The sequence below is a fragment of the Heterodontus francisci genome, chromosome 9 (genome assembly GCF_036365525.1).
Source record: "Heterodontus francisci isolate sHetFra1 chromosome 9, sHetFra1.hap1, whole genome shotgun sequence".
NCBI classification, from domain to species: domain Eukaryota; kingdom Metazoa; phylum Chordata; class Chondrichthyes; order Heterodontiformes; family Heterodontidae; genus Heterodontus; species Heterodontus francisci.
This window is the reverse complement of record NC_090379.1, coordinates 21125277-21148957: the sequence shown is the minus strand read 5'-3', so window position 1 is coordinate 21148957 and position 23681 is coordinate 21125277. Positions and strand designations below refer to the sequence as shown.

Below are 23681 nucleotides of genomic sequence, written 5' to 3'. Positions count from 1 at the left end.
ATTTGTGACAAGCACCAGTCTTTTGGATTTCATGCTTTGCAAAAACACCTAGCGGTGAAATTCAACTTCAGCAAGAGGTGCAAATTGAATGGTAGCCAATAGACCTCCTGTTCTACACCTGTCCAGTTTCCCTTCTGTTAAGTCAATGGATAGGGTGTGTAGCAACAGCTGACCCACTACTGGCTGTTTTATGCAAACTTTATCCTCCTAATGTTGGGAAATTGCAAAACAAGACATTAGTTCAAGAATTGTTGGGAAATATTGAATAAGTCATATTTCACTCAAAACTAATCAACAAAATATTAAATGCTTACAAACAGGCTATTTTATATATTCAATTCAAATTAACCAAGAAACAAACTAGCACTATCAACCATGTAAGTAGAGCAATCCCTTAGAAATTAAGAACTCTGATGTAAAAGGAAGATCAGGTGAACTAGGAAGAATCACAATCAGTTAAAAAATAATTCACAAATGTTAATGTCTATGATAAGAGTCAATCCGAAGAATTAAGTGCTAAATAGGAAATAGTTGGCATTTATTGTTGCAGAGATGTTTTTGGCACAAGGTAATATCAAGCATTAAAATAGACCCTACAGAGCTAAAATCTACGTTTTTGAGTTCATTACTGCTGTTGGATTGTGGTTATTTATCGTAAGATATTTCATCAAAGCTTTTATCTTTATTTTAAGTTAGTGTTGATGATCCTACTGACTTTGCAATAGCTGTTCTGACGTATGGAAATTCTTACAAAGTTTATCTGAAACCTCCTATTTAGTACTAAATGTCTCCATCTCAGAATAATGACAAGTAATAAACCTCAAAGGCTCTATTCGTTGATCATCAAATAATATTTTTTTGTTCACATATCTGACACTTTATGAGCACCTATTTTTCAGCCTTTGTTTCCTTGAGGGTATTATTTGTTACAGCTCTTTCAGTTTAGAGAGTTGAACTGTCTGGGCAGAAAACGTCTGAAAAGCTACTGTCAGCGTAAATTTGTACAGTGAAACAGAAATTCTACTTTCATGGGTGTGCTAGCTATTTGTTTTTTCCTTATCCTAAGATAAAGAATTGTACCACAGCAAGTGGCTCTATTAAAATAGCCTACCCAAAAAGTGGTGATGAAAAATACTAATGGTAGATTTGGGTGACACTGAAATGACCCAGTTCAATTTAATCTGATTTGGGGTCAGTTTTTCTTGCATCTGTCCTTCTCAGCTCCCACAGTCAGTGCCACACTTGTTGCAATGTGTTCTCTGCTCCATAGATATTAACGAATGCTTGACCCGAGACATCTGTGGTCCAAATGGAGAATGTATAAACAATGAAGGAGGCTCTTATTACTGTCTTTGTGCTCAGGGATATACCACTACTCCTGATGGAACAATATGCGAAGGTAAGACAGCCCAGATGTAAATATATTTAATTATCTGCCACTTTGTATGGTTTATATGACATGTAATAAGATTCATAAACTGGACTTGGCTGCAAGTAAAACTTTATTGTTCTTTTTTTGGACATTGTAGCAACAGTGGAGGTGGCATTTCTCTTTTACAGTAACATGAAATAGCCAATAGCAAATCGACATGTTTTTGACTTCAATAAAAATGAAAACTCAGCCATGGTGACGTAAAATGAGTGACCAGTTCAATATCACCCATTTTGTTCGACCAATGAAAGCCAATTTCACACCGGTGTCTCTTCTGATTCAGAGTATAGATAACAGGTTCAGCCAGAAGTCGGAAACAGGGTGCTATACCTTTGGCGATGACTGAGATAGATTGGCATAAATAGACAATACCATGTGGGGAATTTTACGCTGTACCTCGCAATGGGTTTGGAGGTGGGGAGAGCATAAATTTGGGTAGGCTGGTGACAGCGGGGGGACCCCGCCACCACCCCGCCTCTGCCAAAATTAAGTCTGGAGTGGGAAGGCCTGTGAACGGCCCTCCGGACCCCCACCAATTGAGGCCCAGTTGCCGCCATCGAAATTAGTCGTGCGGCGGCAACTCTGTCGCCACACAGGAAGCACGGCATGAAAAACCTTGCGGGCTGCTTCCTGACTTCCGGGGGGGTGGTGGGGTCCTCATTTAAAAGCACAGTGCCTGAGCAAGAGACCCGACATCGGGAAAGGGGTGAGGGCCTGCTGAAAGCACCGCCCCCTCCCCCACCCCTGTCCTTGCTTATGACTCTCCTATACCCCCTTATCCCGCGACCCCCACCCCGCGAGTCCCCTCCTGCCCTGACCTACCTTTAGCCTGGGTCCAGTGACGCTCCTGGGCCTTGGGTAGGTGCTCCTCCGGCAGCTGCCACCGTCTCTGTGGTGGCGCTGCTCAGTGGAAGAGCTGCTGGCCTCTGATTGACTGGCAGCTCTCCGAAACTAGGACTTCCATCGCTGGGGTCCTTGATCCCATGGACGGCCTGCCGCTGTCCACTTTAGTGCCTGATTCATTGGGACTTCTGCAGAAGAGGAGGCGCGGGGTTCTCGCCGTCACCTTTTCCAGATGTTGAGACCACCATCGCCAGCACAAAATCACGGTCCATATTTTATTGATATTAAAAGAGAATTTTTTGGTTTCTCTCCGTTTTGACAAACTTCCTTTTTCCTGTCTGTTTTTCCTTTGTCTTCCTGTGTTTTAGGTTTTGCTCCATCTTCTTTCATTCTTGCCTTTCTCCTTCTCCTATATGCGTGTTTCACTTTTGTCTGCTTTTATGACCACAGTCACCACTGCCGTGCAATTTTAGTTATCCCATATATTTGCAGAGTATTAAGAGGCCAAATACAAATACAGCAGTCAGAGGAAAGGAAATGTTGTACACCTTGTAAACCTGAAAAGGAAATACTTGGCAAAGTTTCAATTTGTAAACATTTCTATGAACGCACTTTGATAAAAAATAAAGTATTTTATTCAAATTGTAAATTCAACATATAAATGGGAACAGCAGATAAACAGGCATAGCTATTTCAGAACTTTTGCACTGAACAGTTTAGGTTTAACCCACTCTAACTTGCATGAGATCATTCATTTAGTGTTGTGTAATTTTAGAAGTGAGCAGATTGCCAGAGACGCCTTGAAAAAACAACGCTGGATGGTTCTCTGACCAAACTTATGTGCCCTCAATGTACTATCAAATAGCCAAATTGTGGTACTTTAGATATGTTGTTGCAACTAGAGATTTTTCCACCTACAGCTATGTCACATTTCAAGATTTTTGGACATTTTATTCCATGGAAATTATCTAGCTATGAGTTATTTTAAAATTTGCTTTGAGTTACAGCTTGCTTTAAAGTTGTTAGTTTCTCAGGAAAGCCCCATGCTGGGTTGTGAATCTAAAGTCAGATGAAAAGTATTTAATAAGCTAATTGGAAGTTATTTTTCCCAGCGACCTAACCATAAGCAATTTAATGGCTTGTCTCCGTAAATGGTAAATAGTTTAGACTCTTTTAACTGCCTGGTGGAAAGAAAAATTGAAGTGGGATGAGTTCGAAAACAGAATTACCCTCCTCTTCATGATAAAATATCTTACTTTAAAATGTATTTACAAAATATATCTAAGCTATAGTTGAAAGGCATTTGAGCAGACAGGAACAAAGCAGAATCTTAGACACCTTAAAAAGGCACATTCTTCTTCTTTGGCCTCCTTGTCTCGAGAGACCATGGGTAAGCGCCTGGAGGTGATCAGTGGGTTTGTGAAGCAGCGCCTGGAGTGGATATAAAGGCTAATTATAGAGTGACAGACTCTTCCACAGGTGTTGCAGATAAAATTGGTTGTCGGGGATGTTACACAGTTGGCTCTCCCCTTGCGCTTCTGTCTTTTTTCCTGCCAGCAGCTAAGTCTCTTCGATTCTCCACTCTTTAACCCCGCCTTTATGGCTGTCCACCAGCTCTGGCGATCACTGGCAATTGACTCCCACGACTTGTGGTCAATGTCACAGGACTTCGTGTTGCGTTTGCAGACGTCTTTAAAGCGGAGACATGGATGGCCGGTGGGTCTGATACCAGTGACGAGCTCGCTGTACAATGTGTCCTTGGGGATCCTGCCATCTTCCACGTGGCTCACATGGCCAAGCCATCTCAAGCACCACTGGCTCAGTAGGGTGTATATGCTGGAGATGTTGGCCGCCTCGAGGACTTCTGCGTTGGAGATATGGTCCTGCCACCTGATGCCAAGGATTCTCCGGAGGCAGCGAAGATGGAATGAATTGAGATGTCGCTCTTGGCTGACATACGTTGTCCAGGCCTTGCTGCTGTAGAGCAAGGTACTGAGGACACAGGCTTGATACACTCGGACTTTTGTGTTCCATGTCAGTGCACCATTTTCCCACGCTCTCTTGGCCAGTCTAGACTCAGCAGCGGACGCCTTTCCCATGTGCTTGTTGATTTCTGCATCAAGAGACAGGTTACTGGTGATAGTTGAGCCTAGGTAGGTGAACTCTTGAACCACTTCCAGCGCGTGTTAGCCGATATTGATGGATGGAGCATTTCTGACATCCTGTCCCATGATGTTCATTTTCTTGAGGCTGATGGTTAGGCCAAATTTGTTTCAGGCAGCCGCAATCCTGTCAATGAGTCTCTGCAGACACTCTTCAGTGTGAGATGTTAATGCAGCATCGTCAGCAAAGAGGAGTTCCCTGATGAGGACCTTCCGTACTTTAGTCTTCGCTCTTAGACGGGCAAGGTTGAACAACCTGCCATCTGATCTTGTGTGGAGGAAAATTCCTTCTTCTGAAGACTTGAACGCATGTGAGAGCAGCAGGGAGAAGAAGATCCCAAAAAGTGTGGGTGCGAGAACACAGCCCTGTTTCATGCCACTCAGGATAGGAAAGGAGTCTGATGAAGCGCCGCTATGCTGAATTGTGCCTTTCATATTGTCATGGAATGAGGTAGTTTTGGTGGACATCCGATCTTTGCTAGTAGTTTGAAGAGACCACGTCTGCTGATGAGGTCAAAGGCTTTGGTGAGATCAATGAAAGCAACGTAGAGGGGCATCTGTTGTTCACGGCATTTCTCCTGAAGCTGGCGAAGGGAGAACAGCATGTCAATGGTGGATCTCTCTGCTCAAAAGCCACACTGTGCCTCAGTGTAGACACGCACAGCCAGCTTCTGAAGCCTGTTTAAAGCGACTCGAGAGAAGACTTTCCCCACTATGCTGAGCAGAGAGATTCCACTGTGGTTGCTGCAGTCACTGCGGTCACATTTGTTCTTGTAGAGGGTGATGATATTGGCATTGTGCATGTCCTGTGGTACTGCTCCCTCATCCCAGCACAGGCAAAGCAGTTCATGTAGTGCTGAGAGTATAGCAGGCTTGGCACTGTTGATTATTTAATGGGTAATGCCGTCCTTCCCAGGGGCTTTTCCACTGGCTAGAGAATCAATGGCATCACCGAGTTCCGATTTTGTTGGCTGTTCGTCCAGCTCATCCATGACTGGCAGAGACTGGGCTACATTGAGGGCGGTCTCAGTGACAACATTTTCCCTAGAGTACAGTTAGAGGTAGTGCTCCACCCAGCGGTCCATTTGCTTGCGTTGGTCAGTGATCGTGTCCCCTGATTTAGACTTGAGGGGGGCAATCTTCTTAATGGTTGGCCCAAAAGCTCTCCTAATGCCATCATGCATTCCTCTGATGTTTCCGGTGTTGGAGGCCAGCTCAATACGACTGCATAGGTGTTGCCAGTAGTCATTTGCGCAGCACCTGGCTGTTCTTTGTGCAGCGCTTCTGGCTGCTTTAAGTGCTATGGATGTTAACTCGCTGGGGGATTTCTTGTAGTTCAACAGTGTAATGTGCCTAGCGGCTATGATAGGTTCCAGCTCTTCAAAGTGAGATTGAAACCAGTCTGCATTCTGCTACTCACGTTTGCCATAGGTGGTCATTGCTGAGTCATAGATGGTGTTTCTGATGTGGGCCCACTTGGTCTCTGCATCCCCTGTCGGAGTGTTTTGAAGGGCTTTTTCAAGTGAAGTTAGAAACTTATGTAACAGCTGTGGATAAGAAATTCTGTTCGTGTTGATGCGCGGGCGGCCCTTCTGCTTGGAGTGATGCAGCTTCTTTGGTTTGAGTGTAACCTTGCTGCACACCAGGGAGTGGTCGGTGTCGCAGTCCGCACTGTGGAAGCTGCATGTGATTTGAACACTGTTTAAAGAGGCTCGCCTTGTGACAATGAGGTCCAGTCTGCTGCCAACGACGTGATCTTGGGTGACTCCATGAAACCCAGTGACAGGGTTTAGTATGAAAGAATGAGTTGGTGATGCAGAGGTTATGATAGGTACACAACTGCAGCAGTCTCTGTCCATTCTCATTCATCCTTCCAATGCCATAGCACCCAAGGCAGGAGGGCCATGAGTCATGGTCGGCCCCAACTCTGGCGTTAAAGTCCTCCAGCAGGAACAAATGTTCGGTATTGGGAATGCTACTGATGATATTATGGAGTTCCTCATAGAACGGGTCTTTAACTTCAGGTGGGGAGCATAGATGCTGAGTAGGTGTACTGGGCCAGAGGCGGTGAGCAGCCGGATGGACAGTATGCATTCCAAGCCATTTGAAGGTGGCTCTATAATGCTGAGCAGAGAGTTTCTGATGGTGAAGCCCACTCCATGCTGTCTTGGTACTTCAGGATCCCTACCCTGCCAGAAGAAGGTGTAGTCTTGCTCTCTTAGAGATCCGCTTACAGGGAGGTGTGTCTCCTGAAGTGCTGCAATGTCCACATTGAGTCTACTGAGCTCATTGTTAATGATGGCAGTCTTCTGAGAATCATTGATTTGTGTAAGGTCTTCCTACAAGCCAGGACACATAGTTCTGACCTTCCAGCTTGCAAAACGAAGGACTGGTACCTTCTTTCCTTTTTTTGGAGTGCTATTTGGTGTGGTGTTACAGTCCACTTGTCGGGCAATGACCCTGAGCTCCAAGCACCCATTGAAACAGGTGGACTGTGGTGGGACAGAACCTTTCTGACCGGGGGCTGCCCGGTTTGAGGCGGGCGGTAGCTGTCCAGTGAGATGCGATGACCTCTCCCAACAACTACGACAACCCATGGCGCCCAATCTCTACAAAAATTGAGCTGGACTTATAACCCATAACTGCTGCCTTCCAAGTTGTTTTGGTCACTGTGAGGTGACTATGGAGTGACCTCTCCATGTCGCATGCCTGGGCGGATGTATGGAGGTTGCGAGTTGCCCAAATGTCAAAACTCCCCTCTCGGCCTTCCTAGTGGGGTCCAAAGGAGTGCAGAGCACGATGTTTGGCACCGATATGGCTGCAGGAACTGCCGGAAGCATGCCAAAGGTGACACATGACCGCCTTAGGGGTTCCGGATTTTCTGTTAGGGTTTACTTCCTTAGCTTTGTCCTCTCCCAAGCCACCACAAGGCAGTGGGGTTATTAGCTCCTATCCCTGAGCAGGGGCCCTAATAAGTAAGCTGTGTGAATTCATGGAGGGAGAGGGAAAGGGGGATGGAGTGCGGGGGGGAAGGAGGTGCGGTGGATGCCGTCGGGAGTAAGTGGGGGGAAGGGGGTGCGAGGGGGAGAAAATTAATCAGGCAGAAAATGTGCACTGTGACTGCAGGACAGAAAGCAGAGGATTTATTCCTTTTAAGTTAAATAAGACAACTCATTAAAGTGGGATAGTGTTGCACATTCTTTCTTTTGTATAATTTCCACAAACATACATTCTAGCAACTGAATTACGAAACTCTGAACATAACTATCACTCTGAACGTTGGACCAAACTGTGGATTAAAGCAGTTTAAAATTGTAACCAAATGTCACTCATCTAATGTTAACTTGATCTGCCGTTGGAAAGGCTGAAGAAATTTGTATGCAAGGCCTAGATATCCCGTCCAGATTGCAAGCAGGTTCTTTTGTTACTCTCTCAGGTCTTATAACCATGCAAGCAGTTATCGTGCAGTGCGAGTCAACAACCATAAAAGTAACATGCTCAGATCAATTGCAGGATTGACTGACCACTGAATCCAAGAATGTACCTTCAGCAGCAATGATTATCAGTGAATTTAGACATGAATATTCAGCAAGTAACACTCTTTAGTTCATAAAAACTTCTTTCTATTTCTTTTTAATTGCAAAATGTTATTTGATTTAGACCCTTTGCTAATTGTTTCCTTATATTTGCTTTGTGTAGGTCAATGTATAGTATTGCAGGTCAATTTGCAACATTAATCCTTTGTTACAGACAGGTAGGAAATGGTGCGGGTGGCTTCCACTTTTCACCTCTGAACTGACCACAGATAATGCTTTAAAAATAATGTTTTAGTCCCTGACTGTTTACGGGTCAAATAAACAGACAAATGACAGGTTTTCTCATAGGTTTAAAAAGAAAGACAGCTATTTATTAAAACAATACCGGAAAAATGTTTGCAACCTCACCCACTCACATGTTCATACACATGCACACATACAAGAACATTAGCATACAATTAGAGTTCAATTGTTGTAAAGAGAGTTCACTTTTAAATCTTCTGGGTTTTCTGGGAGGAATTTTTAACAGTGTTGCAGACCTGAATGTTCCTTGTTTTGGAATTGATGAAGTGTTGCAAACTCCTTTGGTTAAAACTCAGTCTGAAGTTGGTACTCAAAAAATTAATTGGATTGAAAGTTGATAAATCCCCTGGCTACATCCCAGTGTATTGAATGAGGTAGCTATAGAGATAGTGGATGCATTGGTGGTTATCTTTCAAAATTCTATAGATTCTGGAAGGATTCCTATAGACTGGAAATGTCACCCCACTATATAAGAAGGGAGTGAGTGAGAAAACGGAGAACTACAGACCTCAGTAGTAGTTTGACGTCTGTAGTAGGGAAAATGTTAGAATCTATTATAAAGGATGACATAACAGGACACTTGGAAAATAATGATATGATTGGGCAGAGTCAACATGGATTTGTGAAAGAGAAATCATGTTTGACCTGTTGGAGTTTTTTGAGGATGTTACTTGTGGCATAGATAAAGGAGAACCTGTGGATGTGGTATATTTGGATTTTTAGAAGGCTTTTGATAAGGTCCCACACAGGAGGTTAGTAAACAAAATTAAAGCACATGGGATTGGGGGTAATATACTGCAATGGATTGAAAATTGGTTAACAGACAGAAAGCAGAGAGTAGGAATAAATAGGTCATTCTCAGGACGGCAGGCTGTTACTAGTGGGGTACTGCAAGGATCAGTGCTTGGACCACAGCTGTTTACAATCTATATCCGTGATTTGGATGTGGGGACCAATTGTAATATTTCCAAATTTGCACAAAACTAGGAGGGAATGTAAGTTGTGAGGAGGATGCAAGGAGGCTTCAAGGAGATTTGGACAGGCTAAGTGAATGGGCAAGAACATGGCAGATGGAATATATTGTGAATAAGTGTGAAGTGATCCACTTTGGTACAAAAAACAGAAAGGCAGAGTATGGGGGAGACAGTGGTGCAGTAGTAATATCATTGGACTAGTAATCTAGCGGCCTGGGGTAATGCCATGGGGACATGGGTTCAAATCCCACCATGGCAGCTGGTGGAATTTAGATTCAATTAATTAATAAAAATCTGGAATTAAAAGCTAGTCTCAGTAATGGTGGCATGAAACTAACATCGATTGTTGTAAAAACCCATCTGGTTCACTAATATCCTTTCAGGAAGGAAATCTGCTGTCCTTACCTTGTCTGGACTACAGCAAAGATAATCCCTGGCTTCATTTCTCTACTGGAAACTGTCGTCTTAAACTCCTTCACCCTCACCTCCAACAATAAGTGCATGGAGCTCATGAACTTATTCGTCACTTAGATCGAGACCATCCAATCAGCTGCCTCGTCTGCTTTCCTCCCTTCCACTACCTCACTGTCTCTGAAGTTCCCCCTGCCCTAGCCCTGAACTTGCACCTTTCTCTAGTTTCTCTCCTATCTCCCCTCATGCACTCTCCAAGTTTATTTTGTCCGTGAGACCCACCTCCTGCTTGCTCAATCTTACTCCTACTGAACTGCTGGACATCCAACTTCTCCTCCTGGGTCCCATTTTAGCTGATACTGTTAACGATTCTCTCACTTCAAGTGTTATCCCTTTCTCCTTTAAGTCTGCTGTCATCATCCCTCTCCTCAAAAAGCCAGCTCTTGACGCCACTGTTCTTGTAAACTACCGCCCATCGCCAACCTCCCTTTCCTCTCCAAAGTGCTTGAACATGTTTTCGCCCTCCAAACCCATGCCGATCTTTCCTGGAACTCCATTTTGAATCCCTCCAATCAGGTTTCCTCCCTTGCCATATTACTGACTCTTACCAAAGTCACAAATAACGTCCTATGTGACTGTGACAAAGGTAAACTATCCCTCCTCTTCCTTTTCAACCTATCTGCAGCCTTTGACACAGTTGACTACGCCATCCTCCTCCAATGCCTGTTCACTGTCTTCCGAGTGGGTGGGACTGCACTTGCCATTTTTATCAACCTAACCTTAGCCAGAGTATCACATGCAATGGCGTCTCTTCCTGATCCTGCACCATTATCTCTGGTGTCACCAAAGAATCCATCCTTGGCTCCCTCCTATTTCTCATCTATATGCTGCCCCTCAGCGACATCATCCAAAAGCACAGCATTAGTTTCCACATGTACACTAATGACACCCAGTTCTAACTCATCGCCTCCTCTCACAAGTCTTCCATTGTTGCTAAATTATCAGACTGCTTATCCAACATCCAGTACTGGATAAACAGAAATTTCCTCCAACAAAATATTGCAAAGACTGAAGCTATTGCCTTCCGTCCCTGCTCCAAACTCCATTCCCTCGCTACCAACTCCATCCCCTCTCCCTGGCAACTATCTGAGATTAAACTAGACTATTCGCAACCTTGGTGTTATATTTGACCCCGAGATAAGCTTCCGACCAAATACCTGCGCCATCACTAAGACGGTCTATTTCCACCTCTGTAACATGGGCCGGGATTTTACCCTAGGTGGACGGGAGCCGTCCCCGACTGGAAAGTCAGTGGCAAACCCGCTTCCACCTGGCCTGGGAATCCAACTCATATTTTGCGGGTCCCCGGCCTTTAATTGGTCTGAGGCGGGACTTCCACCCACTTGATGTAGGAAGTCCCACCTAATAGAGCTGCCGGCCAATCAGCGGGCCAGCAGCTCTTAATCCCAGCAGCGCCACCGGGAGCAGTGGCCACTGCTGGGACTGCAGCCCAGCCTACAGATGAAGATGTCGGGGAGCCCCGGACCTAAAGTAAGTTTTTGTTGCCTTGACGAGGATAATCGGTCATGCCCCGGTGAGGCTAGGATGGTCGATTGGGGGGATGGGGGGTGCGTGTTGGGTGTTGGGGGTGGTTGGGGCCTGGGGGTCGGCCCTACATCGGGCACAGGGTGCCTGATCAAGAGGCCCCCGAGGCCGTCAGAAAGCTGCCTGCTTTTGTCAGGTGGCTTTTCTCGGGTCTAGGATGCCTGCTTGCCACGCGTTAAATCCCCATAGAGGTGGGCGAAGGGTGGGCGGGCTGTTTTTCGCCGCTGCTGCCCTGCGAGCCTCCCGCTCCATTTTACGCCACCGCCCCCAACCACCATCCCGTGCTTTGGGTGGCATTAAATGCAGTCGATGGTCCGACTTCGCCCCTACCTCAGCTCATCTGCTGCTGAAACTCTCATTCATGGCTTTGTTACCTCTAGACTTAATTATTCCAATACAATCTTGGCTGGACTCCATCAACTTTTGATCATCCAAATCTCTTCTGCCCATGACCTAACTCGCACCAAGTCCAGTTCACCAATCCCCCCTGTGCTCACTAATTTGCACTGTCTTCTGGTTAAGCAATGTCTTGATTTTAAAATTCTCATTCATGTTTACAAATCCCTCCCTATCTCTGCAATCTCCTCCTGCCCCACAACCTTCGAGATACCTTTGCTTGTCTAATTCTGGCCTCTTGAGGATCTCCGATTTTACTTACTCCATGATTAGTGGCCATGCCTCCAGCTGCTTGGGTCCTAAGCCCTGAAATTCCCTCCCTAAACATCTCTGCTTCTCTACCTCTCATTATTCCTTAAGACACTCTTTAAAATCTACCTCTTTGACCAAGCTTTTGGTCATCTGCCTTATGTAACTTTGTCTAATTTTACTTTATAGAGCTCTTTGAAGGGGCTTTGAACCTTTTATTATGTCAAAAACACTATAAAAACATAAGTTGTTGCTGTTTTGTTGGTGTTACCTATTTCTGGGTCTGCAAAGACAGGTCTACTACCCGCACTAAGCACTCTATATGAAGAACTATTAGATATATTAAATCAACGTCATTATAGTATAATGCTAGTCTGATGTTGTTTCCAGTCTACGACTGTTTTATTACGCTTAGTGATATTACTGTTATTCACAAGATTGCATGATAATTATGAATGAGGAAGACCATTTGGCCCATCTTTGTTCATCCATCCAAAAAACCCCTGAAGTTCCCCGATTTGCAGAATCTTGTTGTTTCTCAAGTAATTCCAAGGATATTGGTCAGAGTCTTGTCCACTTAGACCCTGCTGCAATGGCGGGACCATTTTTGGGTCAAGAACACAATTTTTTAATGGGTGGATTTTGCCAGGGTTCTTTTCCAGGGCCATGCATTATCATCCCGCCTCTGGGTTGCCCAACCAATTACGGAGAGCTGGCAGGATGACGTATCTATTGTGTCAATGGAAGGATTTCTAATCAACCGACCACAACATGGATTACAAGGGCTCAACAGCACTTGGATTTTTGAGACTGCAGCAACCACAAGAATGGAGAGGAGACCTGGTAAAGCTATCCCCCAAGTCTCTCACTCTTACTTGGAAGTCCTGCTGCAGTGAGATGTGCTCTGCCAAAGATGGGAGGAGGGAGGCGAGGATGGAAGAGGCTGAGGAGGTCAGCAGCAGAGGTGTGATCCTTCCAACCTGGAGGTGGTACATCAAGAGGATTCCGGTTGGAAGGATGTCAGCTGAGTGGTGTGACATTTTTCAGGTGCCTAGCCCCAGAATCTGACTTTCCCAGCATTCTCCTGCACAGCACTCATCAGGTCAACACACTTTGCAGCTATACTCATTCCCCTCTCTGCAGGATCCTGCCATCGCCATTCATATAGCCAACACTCTCACTCACCCTCAGCCTTTTGCCCTCTTGACACCCGTGGCTCACAATGACCCTCCAAAAAATTGTGTCCTTCTCTCCTCTCCACACACCCCATTACGAACAATTACACCTCTCTGCTTTTTCTCATTGCAGGAGAAGGGAGCACACAACTTGGCGAGAGGCAGAGACCCGGGGAAGGGGTGGGGGGTGGGTGGAATGTGACCCTCCAGTTACAGGCACCTTGTCAGCCATTGGCAATGCATTCCCACCTGCTCCACTGGGAAGAAGATTTTGTCTCAGCAGGCTGCAGATGTCTCTAGCAACCTGCCATGAGACTTTGAGCCCCCTGAGGCACTGGTGCTCAGATTTATCAAGATAGCTGATCCCGTGCCTGTAGACCCTTTGGGGGTCTTGCCTCCTTCCAGCTGTCCTGTGGAGGGGCATGTGATTGAGGAGAAGCTGCTGGTATTGCTCCTGCTGCTGCTAGAGCTGTTGGCAGTGGTGTGTTTTCAGCAGAGGTGGAAGGTAGAGCTGCATAAGCTGTTTCCATGCCATGGTAAAGGCTGGCAGCAGGAAAATGCAGCTTTAGGCGAGTGAGGTACTAGACAGGTGTCGTGCCTTCCAAGAAGTTGGCAATCAGTGAAAGCACTCTCTGAGAGAAGAAGTGCTTTGAACAGCAGTCTCTCAATGCTCATGGCTGTCGCTCTTAAATGTAACTATCAAAGCCTTCCCAACTTGTCAGTTTCACTGAAGAAGCTCTTTCTGCTGTGCACTCGCTTTGGTGACCTTGGCGAGGTGCAGACACAGCTTGGAAATAGTGTGCTGTGGGGAAAGAAGAAAGAAGAAAGTCCTGGTTAAAAAGACTGTTAATTGCTTTTTCAATCACCTCCAGACCCATGGGAATTCCCTACAGGTCTTGGAATCTGCTCCAGGGAAAGCTGAAAAAGGGCAGGATGATGTCGGGATCCCCATCCGATGTAATTTTCTGGGGCTTTCCCACCCGGCACGCACTTAAACTTGCCTCGACCTGTCTGGGAAAATTCTGCCCATTGACTTTGGTACTCTATCTAGGACTTCATTCTATGTGATGATGACTCTTCATTTGGAAAGGAACTTTCTGATATCAGCCATAAATTTGCCTTTAAACGGTGTGAACGGTATTGCCTTGTGTTACTGTCGTAATTAAAACAAACCATCGGATATTTGCATTCTCATATCATTTACTATAATATCTATTTTACTATAATCTATCTACAAGATTATCTGTTAAACACTTCCCTTCAAGACTCAAAAACCTAAGTTTCTCTTTTTTTTCCTCATAGCAGTCCTCTGACACAAGGGGATGATTTTCATCTCACAACCGCCCTATTTTCAATGAGAACAGGCCAGTAGTGAGGTGAAAATATTTTTTAAAACTTACCGCTTACTGCAGACTGAGGTTCATTGATGCAGTTTTCAAGTAGTCCTGGATTGAGGCGGTTAATGCACCTGTCCAAAATAGGTGGGAGCCTCATTAAATCTGGAACCTTTCATGTATTTAGGACCTAATGCAAAATTGGTTTATGCCCAGTGCAACTGAGCATACAGCAGCTTAACCAGCAGTCTTCATAGGGAGGCTGATTGGAAAATATTCACTAAGTTTTTAAACTGATTTTTGTGGGACTAGGAAAAGCAGGAATGAATTTGCTGGCCCCACGAGAAACATGCCTTCTACCAATCCTTCTATGTTACCCCTGCTATGTTCTCCCACATCCAGCCTCTCACTCAGCTGGCAGGTCTTCCCAGAGAAGTGGACAGAATTCCACTGCCCCTCCCCCAATAGCACACAGATTGACAATTTTATTATAATGAGATCGGATCATCAAAGTCAGTCAGGCCTTCCACAGACCACAATGGGTGGGCAGTGCAACCGACCTCTCCACCACCACCCTGATGTCTGCTTGAATCAAAAATCACAATCTGTCAGTCTTGTCGCTTTTCTCTGCACTCCTTCTAATGTTTGTCTGTCTCCTTTGTGTCTCAGTGACCAAATATGGATATAGTATTCAAGGTGTGGCCTGACAAAAACACTATGCAGTTTAATCATAATCTCTTCTGACTTATTCTACTGTTTTGATGATAGGCCAGTATTCATCTGGCTTTGTTGCTTGCTGTTCTGCATTAATTGGAGCATCTAACCTATTTTGACACTTTGCTCATTTCACTTCAGTCTTGCTATTTCAACGACATACGTGGAATATGTGCATCATCAATTTTTTTTCTCTCCTATGTATTGTACTTTACACTTGCCTGCATTAAATTTCTTATTGTTTTGCCCGCTTAAATATTTTTCTTACTTATTTCGTAATTTCTGAGTTCAGTGCTGCAATTATATTGTTTATCCTGCAGATGTGGATGAATGCAGTGAGGAAGCTAAGTGTCCAGGGGGCCAGTGCATAAATACAGATGGATCCTATATGTGTAGATGTGAAAATGGCTTCACACATTTACCTGAAGCAGAGCAATGTATAGGTAAGAATCAATTTAAATATATTAGCAATTTTATTTTAAACTTTAGTACATTAGTAATGAAGGACTTATGTATTAAAGTGTACGGGAATGATTTACATAGGATATATTACAAATGTACATGCATATAAATGCAAATTTCAAAAAATTGCAAGCACATTGCTTGTAGAAAAAGTACAAGAAAATTACTAAACCAATCTCGATGTTGCCAATTGTGCATATGAAATGTCTCCAACAATGGCCGGAATTTTGCATTGGGTGGGAGGCCCCGCCTGAAAAGTCAGGGGCGAGCCCACCTCCGCTGAGCTTGGGGAGCCAGGCTGGGATTTTTCGCTCTCCAGGCTCTTAATTGGTCTTGGGCAGGACTTCCACCTCCTTGAGGCAGGAGGTCCAGCCTAATGGAGCTGCCGGCCAATCAGCGAGCCAGCAGCTCTTAATCCCAGCAGCGCCACCGGGAGCAGTGGCCACTGCTGGGACTGCAGCCCAGCCTACAGAAGAAGAGGAAGGATGGCACTGGAACTCGGATAAGTTATTCAGGCCTCGTCGGGGACAATCAGCCGGTTAGTGGGGCAAGGGGGCGGGTGGTGTTGTTCATTGGAGGCAGTTGGGACTTCAGGGGTGGCGCTCCATGGGGCACAGGGTGCCTGATCAGGAGGCCCCCCCACCTCACCCCCAGCCTCCAAGTAGGCCGCCTGGTTTTACAAGGCAGGGATCTTGGGGTCTTTGCCGTCCGGCTACTGAGGGTAAAATACCCATGGCGGCAGGAGGAGGCCCTTAAGTGGCAGTTAATTGGCCGCTTAAGGGCTTTGCTTGGCCTGGGGCGGGCGGGCCATTTCTCGCCGCTGCCGTTTTGCGTAAAATTGTAGCGGGGCCGGGAGGAGGTCCCAACTTGTTCATAACAGGGACCTTGAAATTTTCTAACTCTACCTTCTTAAAGGGGAATTTAGTGAGTTCTAAAAATTGACCATCCATTCAATCCCTAACTCTAAAAAGAATAGTACACTATTTCCAAATACTACTTAATTAAGCCTATTATACCTATATTCCATCACAGATGCAATACTCCAGGTGAGGCCAAAACAGTGTTTTATACAAATTCACCATAACCTTCTTGCTATGCTATGCCCCTATTAAAAAAAGCCTAGGATACTGTATGCTTTACTAACCACGCTTTCCCCTGTCCTGCCACCATTAATGACTTATTATGACATATACCCCCAGTTACCTCTGCTCTTGCACCCCCTTTAGAATTGTATCTTTTATGTTATATTGTCTCTCCATGTTCTTCTTTCCAAAATGAATCACTTCACATTTCTCCGCATTGAACTTCATGTGCCACTTGTCCACCCATTCTACCTATGTCCTTTTGAATTTCTACACTATCCTCCTCACAGTTCACAATGCTTCCAAGTTTCGTATCATTCACAAATTTTGAAATTGTGCCCTGTACACCAAGGTTTAGGTCACTAATATATATCAGGAAGAGCAAAGGTCCCAACACTGACCCCTGGGGAACTCCACTACAAATCTTCCTCCAGCCCGAAGAACATCTAGTAATCACTACTCTCTGTAATATTCCTGTTCTTCTTCATTGATCATTTGCATTACAGTGTGTAAAAGATTTTCAAATTTCCTATATTTTCAGTGAAAATCAAATATTGATGTGCTTTAAAGTACCTAGAGGAGAATTTTTACATATATTTTAAAGCTATCTACATTACCCAACCATTCTCTTAAAAAAAACTGTTCATAAATGAATTTCATTGCACTCCTATTGTAATTTGCAATTGTAATTTAAAAATGCATGAATATATTAAGCAATAGATTGTTGTTGCTAAGTATCACCAACCCTTTTGGTTTTGCTTGTATCTACTTAGATATTGATGAATGCAGTTTATATGGTAGCTCTGTATGTGGGATCTGGAAGTGTGAGAATACAGTTGGCTCCTATCAGTGCATTGTAGGATGCCAGCCTGGTTTCCAACGTACAGCTATTGGAGAATGCATTGGTGAGTATTCTTTAAGAATTAATGTCTGGATGATGGATTTAGAATAATTTTTATTAAGTTTTTCATACTTTGTTAATTTTACTATTTTTAAACAATTTGTTACTTTTAATGTAGCTCGCATTTCTTTCAATAATAAGTATTCAGATAACATGAATTGTAAGTTCCCCTTCAGAGCAACACTTTTCCAACATAATTTTGTCTTTTCAGCTGAGGTTGCTTCAGTGGAAAAGTACTTTTCATTCTTGATAATCAGTCCTTCACTTTCCACTGACTATAGCTCAGTCTTAAACTTTTTCAGAAAATCGCCAACGAATTTTTATGAATTAACTTTTACAATGTTGTGCTCGCAGCGAGAGAAGCATACTTAGGGAATTTGAGCATCTCTCAAGAATGCCTTCATTAACCATGTTGAGGCATGAAGGTCTACATTCAATAATGCAAAAATAGTCTACTTTTCTTTTCATTCTCCATACGTGGGTCTCACTGGCAAGGCTAGGATATATTGCCCACCCTAGTTCCCCTTAATTGAATGACACTGTACCACATCACAGATAAGTTAAGAGTCAACCATGTTGAAGTAGGACTGGAGTCTCACATAGGCCAGACCGGGTAAGAGCAACAGGTTTCCTTCCCTAAAGGATAATAGTGAACCTGTTGTGTTTTCAAGATAATCTGACAGCATTGTGGTCACTTTTATTCATACCAGCTTTTTATTTCCAGATTGTTCTTAACTGAATTAAAATTCTCAAGCTGCCATTGTGGGCTTTGAACTTCTGGTGCTGAATTTTGATCCCAAGGTGGAGGCAAGTTTGAAAGTGGACATGCCAGCAATTTCTCGCTACCAGCCAGTGTGCTGCTCTTCCGCATGCCAGCATGTTCTTGCCTCCGACCTATTTTCAGGGAGGCAGCTTCTGGAGGTGGCAGCTACCCACTGCCAGCAGTGGTAGCCAATTAGGTCAATTAAAGTACCAATTAAAGGCACTCTTCACACGCCGTTCGAATTTTCCAGCTGGCAGAGGGGCTCCCCAATGTGGCTGGAGCCCGTAAATGGTATAGTGGTGACCTCCTGGCAGTAGAGCAATGGGAGAGGGCCAGAGGCACATCCTGCAAAACGGCCCAGCACTGACAACTGAACTATGCGGACCACAGCTGTGGCCGCAGGCCATCCAGTGGAGGGGCTCCCCCTCCGCAGTGATATCCTGGCAGCTGTGACCACAGTATAATTTGTACAATTTGCAAGTCTTCACAGGGCACCTCCGTCTTGATGTGCCCTTGCAGTCACCCTTTTGGGCACTCTGATCGGCTGTCCTGGCTGCTGAGCCTGCCCACCATCCAAAATTGAAATTGTCTACCTCCTCGATAATCTGCTCCAGAGTCCTACCATGGCCTCTTCTGGATTCCCAATCCAGAATTCAGCCTGGCGTTGGGATCAGGACCCTGGAACTAAAATTCAGCCCATGATCTCTGAATTACTTACTATCTTAAAGGCGCTACATAAATGCAAGATAGGTTAGATAGATGGTTGAAAGAAAGGAAGATAAAGGGGATATGTGAATAGAGCAGGCAGATGGGATTAGTATTACTGCTCATGTGGAGAATAAACACCAAAATGGACTATTTGCAGTGAATGGCCTGAATGGGTGTTCTATGGTGACAGTTCCAACTTTGATGTGGGGCATAAATTTAATGGCATTGGATCACCCAAGTTAATGAAAAGGAAATCAGGCAGTTTTTTAAAATTCATTTATAGGATGTGGCCTTGGTGACAAGGCCAACATTTATTGCCCATCCCGAACAGCCCTTGAGAGGGCAGTGGTGCACTCACAGTACTGTTAGGTAGGGAGTTCCAGGATTTTAACCCAGCAATGATGAAGGAATGGTGATAGATGTCTAAGTAGGATGATCCTATTTCTTATGATCTTATGTGTGACTTGGAGGGGAACGTGAACTTTTGGTGTTCCCAACCACCTGCTTCCCTTGTCCTTCTGGGTGGTAGAGGTAGCAGATTTGGGAGGTGTTGCTGAAAATGCCTTGGTAAGTTGTTGCACTGCATTTTATATGTGATACACGCTGCAACCAGGGTGCACCGGTGGTAGGGGGAGTGAATGGTTAAGGTGGTAGATGAGGTACTAGTCAAGTGAGCTGCTTTGTCCTGGATGATGTCGAGCTTCTTGAGTGTTGTTGGAGTTGCGCTCATCCAGGCAAATGGACAGTATTCCATCACACATCTGATTTTTTTAAATTGCTTCAAGGGATGCGAGCATCATTAGCAAGGCTAGCATTTGTTGCCCATCCTGATTGCCCTTGAGAAGGTGATGGTGAGCTGCCTTCTTTAACTGCTCCAGTCTATTTGGTGTAGGTACACCCACAGTGCTGTCAAGAAGGGAGTTCCAGTATTTCAGTCCAGTGAGTGAAGAAACGCCAATATAGTTCCAAGTCAAGAAGGTGTGTGGCTTGGAGGGGAACTTGCAGGTGATTGTGTTGCCATCCGCCTGCTGCTCTTGTCCTTCTAGGTGGTAGAGGTCGTGGGTTTAGAAGGTGCAGTCAAGCGAGGCTTGGCAAGTTGCTGCAGTACATCTTGTATATAGTACACACTGCTGCCACTGTGCACCAGTGGTGGAGGGAGTCAATGTTTAAGGTGATGGATGGAGTGTCAATCAAGTGGGTTGCTTTGTCCTGGCTTCTTGAATATTGTTGGAGCTGCACTCATCCAGACATGTGGAGTGTCTTCCGTCACACTCCTGACATGTGCCTTGTAGATGGTGGACAGGCTTTGAGGAGGTGAGTTACTCTCCACAGAATTCCCAGCATCTGACCTGCTCTTGTAGCTGCAGTGTTTATATGGCTGGTCCAGTTAAGTTTCTGGTCAATGGTAATCCCAAGAAAGTTGATGGTGGGGGATTCAGCGACAGTAATGTTGTTGAATGTCAAGGGGTGATGGTTAGGTTCTCCCTTGTTGGAGATTGTCTTTACCTGGCATTTGTGTGGAATAAACGTTCCTGCCACTTATCAGCCCAAGTCTGAATGTTATCCAGTCTTGCTGCATGTGGACATGGACTGCTTCAGTATCTGAGGAGTTGTAAATGGTACTGAACACTGTGTAGTCATCAGCGAACATTCCCACAATGATGGAGGGATGGTCATTGATGAAGCAGCTGAAGATGGCTGGGCCCCAGAAACTACCCTGAGGAATTCCTGCAGTGATGTCCTGGAGCTGAGATAATTGGCATCCAACAATCACAACCATCTTCCTTTATGCTAGGTATGATTCCAGGCAGCGGAGAATTTTCTCCCTGATTCCCATTAACCTCAGTTTTATTAGGGTTCCCTGATGTCACACTTGATGTAAAGAGCAGTCATTCTCACCTCATCTCTGGAATTCAGCTCTTTTGTGCATGCTTGCACCAAGGCTACCTGATTGTTGCCATCCATTTTACACTTCTGCCATAGTTGAAAGTTACACCCATAATTTCTGTGTAATTTGATGCATAATAAGCCTCTATGTGGCTAAGTAATTTGTCAGTGAAATTCAAACCTCATTCACTTCATCTTTAAAATGATGCAAAATATAATCTCACAGTGAAAACTAAGCTAGTCTTTCTTTGTAGCTACATCCAACCTCTGTGATTGAACAATGTCTGTAGTTGTTGAGCAAACTATTTTCTTTCCCATCCTGATATTGAAGCTATCCCATCACTGGGATAATAAAGCAAAATCTGTTTATGTGTTCTCCATGGCAACAGCAATGCTTTCTTTGTTCCGTCTTTGAATAGCTTTTTTAAAGCTGAATAGGAACATTCTGGGGAACAAAAACATAGAAACTGCATCAGAAATTATATTATATACTTGTTGTTTCAGTACTCCCTCCAAGTTGTTCTGCATTTTTAGAAACTCTACCAAACCCCAGTGTATTGCATTATAATATTTTTGGCATTACATCAGTCAGATTGGTTTGGGTTGGTATCCAGTTAAATACTTACCAGTACTTCATTGTTTCTCTGGAGGATCCAACCTCTTGATTTATTGCTAATTCTTAGCCTTGAGCATTGGAAAATATGATAATTGGGAGTTTTTTTCTTAACAAGCTGATGGATTCTTCTTCAATTCAGCAGTCCTCTTCTTGTCTGGCCAAACTGGTTGTAATCAGAGCATAGTTATTATTTGCATAGCATTGATTATCATTAGGATTTCGATAAGGCAATGAACCCAAGCTTGCATATATAAAAATTTACTGTTTGTAGGCCCTGATATTTACTGACGTGAGATTTCCAAGCTGGGGGGCCAGGGTTCTGGTCAGAAGTCCACACTTCCCAATTTTTTAACACAGGCTCCCCACCTGGAATCCAGCCTGATTAAAAGGCTTGGCTCAGAAGAGGCTACAGCCCAGGAAGCAGGTATGTTTCCTGTTGCTCAGGCTAGAGATCACAAGAGAGGATACTGCCTAGTTTGGGGATCAGGGAGTGTTCGCAGGGGGTTCGAAAGGAATTGGGGCTGGAAATGTGGTTAGGAAGGTTGGTGATCGCAGGGTGGAGGGAGGGCAATCCGATCATGAGGAGTGGGAAACATATACAAACTGGGTGGTTTTATTTTAATTTAAAAAAGTCAACAGATGAAACTCTCCGCCAAACAAAGGGGTGCCACCACCACCCGGCAAACGGGACCTGGAACAAGCAGAGATCGGCAGCCGCCAGCCTCTCAATCCGGTGCCGGGGAGGAGGGTGGGTGGGGGTTGGTGGGGGGGGGGGGCTAAGGGAGGTTTGCTTGGTGGGCTGGGGGAGCACTCCTGCTCCTCCTGGCCCACAAGCAATTCTGGAAAAGCACTTACCTCTTCCATGCAGCAGTCATTGCCTTCCTTTAGCTGCCAGATTTTGCAAGGCAAAAATCAGTGGCCTGCCTCCTGGCAGCGGATTGGTAGCCTACCCATCTTCCTGCTTCCATTAAAACCAGAAGTGGGTGTGTTCAAGGTGGGTTGGATTCATGTTTGTTTTTTTTTATATTTTAACATCCCATAGGACCCAAACAGTTTGGTTGGGGTTGTAATTCTTCCAGGACATTCAGCTCAACTGGTCTATATATATATGTTCCACATGAGCCTCCTCCCACCCCTTTCATTCTAACCCTATTAGCATATTCTTAGATTTTTTTCTCCCTCATAAGCTTATCTAGCCTCCTCTTCAATACCTCTGTGCTATTCATCTCAACTGCTGCTTGTGGTACCACATTCTTACCATTCTTTGGGTAAAGAAGGTTCTCCTGAATTTCCTGTTGGATTTATTAATGGTTATCTTATATTCATAATCTGTAGTTTTGGACTCAAACACATGGAAATATTTTATCTGCGTCTATCTTATCAGATCCTTTTATAATTAAAGTCCTCTATCTGGTCACCCCTTAACCTTCTCTTTACTCGGGAATAGAGCTCCAGCCTGTTCAGATTTTCCTGGTATCATTGTTGTTGATCTTTTTTGCACCTTCTCCAATGATCCTATATATTTTTTATGATATGGAGGCCAGATCTATGCACAGTACTGTAAGTGTGGTCTTACCAAGGTTCTGTACAAGTTTAACATAATTTCTCTGCTTTTCAATTCTATCTCTCTAGAAATGAACCATTCGTGCTTGATTTTCTTTTTTAAATGACAATATAACCTGTATTGCTACTTTGTGCATTTGTATCCCTCGATCTCTTTGCTCCTCAACCCCAATTAGACTTGTTATCCAAGCAGAATGTGGCCTCATTATTCTTCCTACCAAATGCACCACCTCACACTCGTCTATATTGAAATTCATTTACCCGTTATATGTCCATTGTGCAAAGTTTTTATTGGATTTATTTTGTCACAGTAACACAGAAGCAGTATTGTAGCAATGGTACTTTTTTGGAATTCAGCATCCAAATACAGAAAATGTCATGATCAATGTAAATTCATTTCACAAGTAAATGTTAAGTGCGTACATTTATTGAATTGGGTGAAAATGATATTTGTGCAATAATTCTGGATGATGTTATATTTTTCCCTTTTCCTGACCTTGATTTGTTTTATATTTTGCTTCTTATGGAGTTTATTGATAATATGGTTTCTTGGGATATGAAATTC

At 44.3% G+C, this 23681-nt stretch overlaps 1 protein-coding gene across 4 annotated transcripts in view; it reads left to right on the top strand.

The window, feature by feature from the left end:
- Window positions 1-23681, top strand: part of LOC137373618 (latent-transforming growth factor beta-binding protein 2-like) — a 773188-nt gene that overhangs the window by 621429 nt on the left and 128078 nt on the right. For all 4 annotated transcript variants that reach the window (XM_068038663.1, XM_068038661.1, XM_068038660.1 and 1 more), the window contains exons 24-26: window positions 1271-1399; window positions 15455-15577; window positions 17452-17583. In XM_068038663.1, coding sequence (XP_067894764.1) covers window positions 1271-1399; window positions 15455-15577; window positions 17452-17583 — 384 coding nt within the window. The remainder of the gene's footprint in view (window positions 1-1270; window positions 1400-15454; window positions 15578-17451; window positions 17584-23681) is intronic.